The sequence below is a fragment of the Populus euphratica genome, unplaced genomic scaffold (genome assembly GCF_000495115.2).
Source record: "Populus euphratica unplaced genomic scaffold, PopEup_1.0 scaffold277.1, whole genome shotgun sequence".
In the NCBI taxonomy this organism is placed as follows: Eukaryota; Viridiplantae; Streptophyta; class Magnoliopsida; order Malpighiales; family Salicaceae; genus Populus; species Populus euphratica.
This window is the reverse complement of record NW_011500109.1, coordinates 91,817-97,968: the sequence shown is the minus strand read 5'-3', so window position 1 is coordinate 97,968 and position 6,152 is coordinate 91,817. Positions and strand designations below refer to the sequence as shown.

The window sequence follows — 6,152 nt, the reverse complement described above, 5'->3', positions numbered from 1 at the left end:
TATTTCCAAACTATGCTACTTTGCCGAGACTTTCTCAATTCACCAAATCATTTTAATTTCCATGTTAATAGCCCAAGATAGGCAACTTTAGATCTAAATATATTCATCATAGCACATCGAGTTAGTCATTGGTCATTTGTTTGAAATATAAGCAGGGTGAGCTTGCGCATGAACATAGCCGTTTGCTCCCTTGGATTGAAATTGAGGTCCCAATAGTCAACATTGGAGGACCAGATTGCCAGGATATCAAGTTTGAACACAAAACTCCTAAAAAACTGTTTTTTGTGTACATTAATTTTCCAGGCTTGGAAATCTGAGCTCAAACTTGAGATCTTAGGCTATCTTAATTATAGGAATCTGGGCCTCCATTGTTGACTGTTGGGACCTCAAATTCAATCCGAGGGAGCAAATGGCTAGGTTGAATGCACCACCACCAACCCCCCCCTCCCCCCAGCCCCCGGGGATTTATATTACTAATAATAATAATAATAATAATTAGTTATCATCATATTAAAAACCATGAAATATCTCTAATAATTTAAGCAACGAACAAAATATGAAATTAAAATCAACATCATATTAAAAACTATAAGCTCCCTCGCACCTCATCTCTCATCCCCTCTCGCGTTTGTCTCCTTGTGCTCTTTCTATCTCCCTCTACACTTGAGCTTGGAGATACTGTTGAGATGGTGTTTTCGGGGCCTTTGCTCTCGTCCTTGATATTGGATATAAAATTCTTGAATTATTCTTGTTTTATGGTATACACCATTATTACTTAGTTCTTTCCCTTTTCAAATCATTTTAAACACATTCTATCTTTATGCCAAGTAAATCTTACTTTGATTTTATTATATGCAATTTAATACTCGATCAAATAATTATCATTTTTTTTATTAGAGAATTTGTTTGAGACAGTTCAGAGTAATTTTTATACTTCTAAAAACATATAGATAGACGGATATTCTCTGTCTCTATTATTTAAGGTTTTTATCTATTAAAAATAGTAATTAAATATTACCTCAACTATAATATATTTACATGTGTTTTCCTGTTTCTATATATAGGTTTGCTCCCTGAATTTACAAATGAGAATATCTATATCTCATCCTTAATCTTGCCCTTGGATAATCTGTATTTGAGATTTTGAATAATTAAGAATATTACTAATAATTAGTTGTTAAAATAATTTTGCTTAATGTAATGATCATACTAAATATTATTTCCTAACTTGACTATCCAAAAATCCCGTGCATTAAATATATCAATTCACTAATAAATCTCATAAACCCAATTCTTGAAATCTATGGAAATCTTGGGATAATTAATTCCTTCGAAAAATTAATTCAAGATAAATATTATTGTGAGATGAATAGCATTTCAGTTTTAAACTTTTTTAAATCTTAATTGATTTTATCCGCATGAACATCTTTGCCTTTGTAGTTGTTTCTTCATCTGAAAGTTATAATCCCATGTTTTTATTACTAACGTTTATAATATATGTTCAAGTTAAAGAAATGAGTACAAATTCTATTACTTTATCTATTTTTAAATTGTATTCACATATTTTTTTATCCAATTACATTTAATTTTTTTAAAAATAATATAATAAAAATAAATAAGTTGACATAATATATATATATCCTTTTGAGAAGAAGGTAAATAAACCAAGATTTCCACTCTTCCTTTTTTTTTTTATTATTAATCTTCTTCTTAAAAAGTCCCAATGTGATAAAAAAATAAATTTGTAATTTCCTTTTTCCTTTATTTTCTATAAGAAATAATATTGTGTGGATGTGATTAACAAAAACCCAGAGTTAATGAAAATTTGTTAATTTCCATGATTTCTTAAGTTTTAATTTTGTATCAATATTAAAAAAGCTTATTCATTTTATTATATTAAAATAATATAAAATAAAATCCCTTACGCCCTCAATTACAGAAGAAAAATTACTGAAATGACATGGGCAGCCACCAACATCCAACTTGCAACTACTCCTTTTTGACCAGTTGGAAAGCTCTCCATGGATGACCAATTAAGAACGTCCATGATAAAAGCATAGATTTTAATGAACTTTTGCATAACATGTTAATAGACAACAACAACAACTAATTAATTATTAATAAACTAAAAAAATATTTACAAAACACTATTTATTTCAATATTTTTTAAATAATTATAAAAAAATTAGATTAATCTAAATTAATTCAAATCAACAATCTATAATAATCTCAAACTTATTTTAAATCAACTTTTATATCAGTTTTAAAAAATATATTAATATAATGTTTTATTTTAAATTATTTTTAATTTTAATTTGTCCAAACTCTGATAGTTTATTTAATTAACTAGTAATTCAATTGTTTATTCATCAGTGGCGGCCATTTGCTCCAATCAAATGGAGGTGAAAACCAAACCGGATAAAAAAATAATGAATGTACTTATTTGGAAAATCGAACCACGTAAATTTAGACTTTTAGAGAGAGAGAGAGAGAGATCCATATTTATACCTTGTGGTAAAAAGCTAACATGGCATCGACACCTTCCTAGAATTAAGACATCAACCTGTTTTTGGTCACAAATACAAGAGCAACCATCATTCGGATCACCCACTTCACATCTCCACTTGCAAGACACAAGAACCATAGACAAAATCTCCCGTCTTAGTCTCAGTTTTCTCGCTGAAACGAATCATCACTTGCTCTCCTTTTTTGTTTGATCTTTTTCAGCAATGGAGAACTTGATGGGCTTGCTTAGAATTCATGTGATTAGAGGGGTCAACCTTGCTGTAAGAGATGTCTGTAGCAGTGACCCTGATGTTGTGGTCAAGATGGGCAAACAGGTAGATCCTAGACATATATGTTCTCTTGGACTGACTCTTGTGTATCTTTGCTCATTTCTTGCGTCATTTTGACTTCTGAATTCTGTTCTGTTTGGTTTTCTTGATTTTTGATTGGTTTTTATGTTTGGTTGCTCTGGTGTTTGATGTTATGAGTTACTTAGGAGTAGCTGTACAAAGGGTTTTACCCCTTTCTGTGGTGCTGGTGTTAATCATCGGTTTATTGAGTTATTAAGGTTAATTGTTATTTAAGACTCATGACATGGTCCTGTCGCTGGTGCGCTTGGATGACTGCTCTTGTTGTTATTATCATCTCTATTCAAATTCAAGGGGATCCGGGAAAAAGAATTTTCTTTTCCCGAATCCTAAAACTCAACCAGCAATAAACTAAAAAGTATTCTTGTTGTTGACTCTGGTTTTAGAGTCCTGTTTTTACTCTTCAAAGTTCCAGCTGATTTGTGATGCTATCTTCTATTCTGAATTCTCTCCAAGCAAATAAGTTTCTTGTTGTTAGCACCATCACTCATATCAATTTCATAGACGAAGATCAGCAAGTTGACTTTTAAAATGAAGAGTTTTTGCACTATGCTGTCTAATGTTTCAAGAAGTTCAAGGTTGTACACCATAATCTTTTCAGATTTGTGAGAAATTCTTGATTTTCTACATTATGGTGAAGTTGCAGAGCCTTTTCCCACTTGAGATTTCCCCTCACCAAAAGTTTCTCTTGTTATTTAATTACTCATTTCCTTTTAAGAAAAAGGGCCGGTTTCAATAATTAAACTATGTCTCATCATGAAATAGAAAGATAATTATAAACAAACAAAATGTATGGCTGCGTCTTTTTCGTTCTTGGTACTAGTTGTTAAAAAGAAATGGAAATAAAATATTTATGTTGGTCTCTTATAATTTGCTGTGGTTAGATTTTTGTCCTGTGCTTGCGGAACCTTGCTATGACACCAAGAATCTTGGATTTTTCTGTTTTTTATTTTTCCCTGATTTGATGTGTATAATATATATTCTCTTGCAGAAACTGAAGACTCGCGTTGTAAAGAAAAATATCAATCCCGAGTGGAACGATGATTTGACTCTTTCTATTGTGGATCCAAAACTTCCAGTCTTGATTGTGAGTATACTTGTTTTTTCGCTTGATATAATATGCTTCACTATATTGATAGGAAATGATGACACCTAGTTGGAAAGGAAACAGTTGTAGCAAAGATGGAAGGACTGAAAGTTTGAAGTGGCTTTTCGGTGTGTTTGGCACTTAAAGAGAACTCGTGTCGTGGTTTAGCAGGCATCGAATATGCTTAGCTTTGACATCAAGATTGTAAATAAAATATAATCATGAAGGTAACAGTATGAAGTTTTAAAAACATTTGACCACAAATCATTAAATTAAAGAGAGTTTAGACAAGAAACTCTTGTCGCAACAGTAACGCGCATTTAGAGCCAACATGCTTGAAGTTTAACTTGTTTTTCCTTGCCGTATCCTTCTGTGTTTTGACACAATAACTTATAGGTTACTTGCTGTAGATGGATTGATTTTTAACAAGACAGAATTCCCTTGTTGCATTTGAGTGCAAAAGGTATTTAAAACAAGACAATTCCCTTTGTTGCATTTGAGTGCAAAAGGTATTTAATTTTCCATCAGCATGCAACGGATTAACAGTATGAAATGCATTTCTTTACTCTTAAGAAGGACAGATTTTGCAAGCTTTTGATTGCCATGCGCTGTTGATTGATTTTTTTGTGATGAAATGCTTCTTTTGGTGCAACTGCAGAGAGTGTATGACAAAGACACATTTAGCTTAGATGATAAGATGGGAGATGCAGAATTTGACATCAGTCAATTCATAGAAGTCGTGAAGATGCGATTGGATAACCTTCCTAGTGGAACCATAATAAGAAAAATTCAACCAAACAGGGAAAATTGCCTTGCTGAAGAGAGCTGCATTGTCTGGGCTAATGGCAAAGTGGTTCAGAACCTGTTTCTTAGACTGAGGCATGTGGAGACTGGTGAAGTTGAACTCCAGCTAGAGTGGATTGATATCCCTGGTTCAAGGGGATTGTAGATTGCGCCTTTCTGTGTTCTTAAGGTCTGCAATAATAGTGTACAGTTAGAGCTCGGAACAGTCCTCCGGTCAGCCATGGACAAGTTTGTTTGTGATATTTATTGATATGCGTGGAGATCAAAGATGTAACTTGTATTGGAATTGAGATTTTGCTATTTATATGTTTTGTACTTCCTAATCTGTTGCTATAAAAATTCCACCGGAGACGGCTTCTTGTGTCATTGAGAATTTGTGAGTTTTTGTGCCAAAACAAGGAAAATAAGGAATTTTTCTGGGCAGTGAACATTCTTGAATGGCTCCTGTTGTCGTATAATGCATAGTTATTAAACTCCGTAATCCTGGTTTGGCATGACAGATCGACCCAGAAACTTGTGACATGAAATTCTAATTTATATAAATTTCTAATCTAGTTCATGTGTAAGAGCGTTCTCCATTAATCTTGGGTGGCTCGCTATGGCACCTTGTCCGTTCCCTGTCCTTAGTTATACATGCTTGAAAGAGGGATTAGAAGCTCCTTCCTTTGGTGCGGTTTATGAAATGCTTTCTACGATCAAAGCTTCAATGTTCGGAGCTGCTTCGGTATTTAGATATTCAGACGAGGTCTAAAATTCAAAAATGACACTGTGGGTTACAAAATTTCAAAGTTATTAAACATTTCTCGACTCAGGATATTGGTAATGAGTTGGACTAGTTAATCCATATTATTATGAAAAATTGCAGTAAATATCGATAAATATTACAATTAAAAAGAAATTAAAAAAATATAAAATTAAACATATGGTAAGTAATACCCTTACATCTACACGAGTGAGGGATTTTTTATTTTTTACTATATCAAAATAGAGTTACATAATACCTATTAACTCTAAACTGCCCAAAAAAAACCTAGCATCCCAATAAATTCTAATTATTCAAAAAGTAAACACATATAATTTGTTTTATTTTTTAAATAATCAAAATGGCATGATTTAAACTACCCACGAATTTATTTTAAAGACCAACTTAATAACTTGGCAGATTCACTGAGAAAACTTACCATTGGATGTCTCTAAGGCCAGTGTAGTTTCCAACTGGGCCATTGTAGTCCATAGCATTGATTTAATGATCCATCCTTCAGTTGGATTTCTACAAAACCTCATCATCAATCACATACCGAAGAATTGATGTTGCTATGGAATATTCTTGTTCCTTATCTATGTAAGAAAAATAACTCATTATGTTCAATACTTTATTTCTTTTAAGG

General features: G+C 32.3%; 1 protein-coding gene across 1 annotated transcript; it reads left to right on the top strand.

The window, feature by feature from the left end:
• The first annotated feature begins 2,510 nt into the window (after nucleotides 1-2,510).
• On the top strand, nucleotides 2,511-5,203 carry LOC105109698 (probable ADP-ribosylation factor GTPase-activating protein AGD11). The gene is made up of 3 exons (XM_011004480.1): nucleotides 2,511-2,840; nucleotides 3,865-3,960; nucleotides 4,619-5,203. The coding sequence occupies exons 1-3, from the start codon at nucleotides 2,730-2,732 to the stop codon at nucleotides 4,907-4,909; spliced, it is 498 nt and encodes a 165-aa protein (XP_011002782.1). The 5' UTR covers nucleotides 2,511-2,729; the 3' UTR covers nucleotides 4,910-5,203.
• The last annotated feature ends 949 nt before the right edge of the window (nucleotides 5,204-6,152 follow it).

Coding starts and splice junctions, on each gene's coding strand:
- LOC105109698 (XM_011004480.1), top strand. CDS start 2,730: ATGGAGAACTTGATGGGCTTGCTTAGAATTCATGTGATTAGAGGGGTC. Junction 2,841..3,864: donor TGGTCAAGATGGGCAAACAG/GTAGATCCTAGA, acceptor ATTCTCTTGCAG/AAACTGAAGACTCGCGTTGT. Junction 3,961..4,618: donor CAAAACTTCCAGTCTTGATT/GTGAGTATACTT, acceptor GTGCAACTGCAG/AGAGTGTATGACAAAGACAC.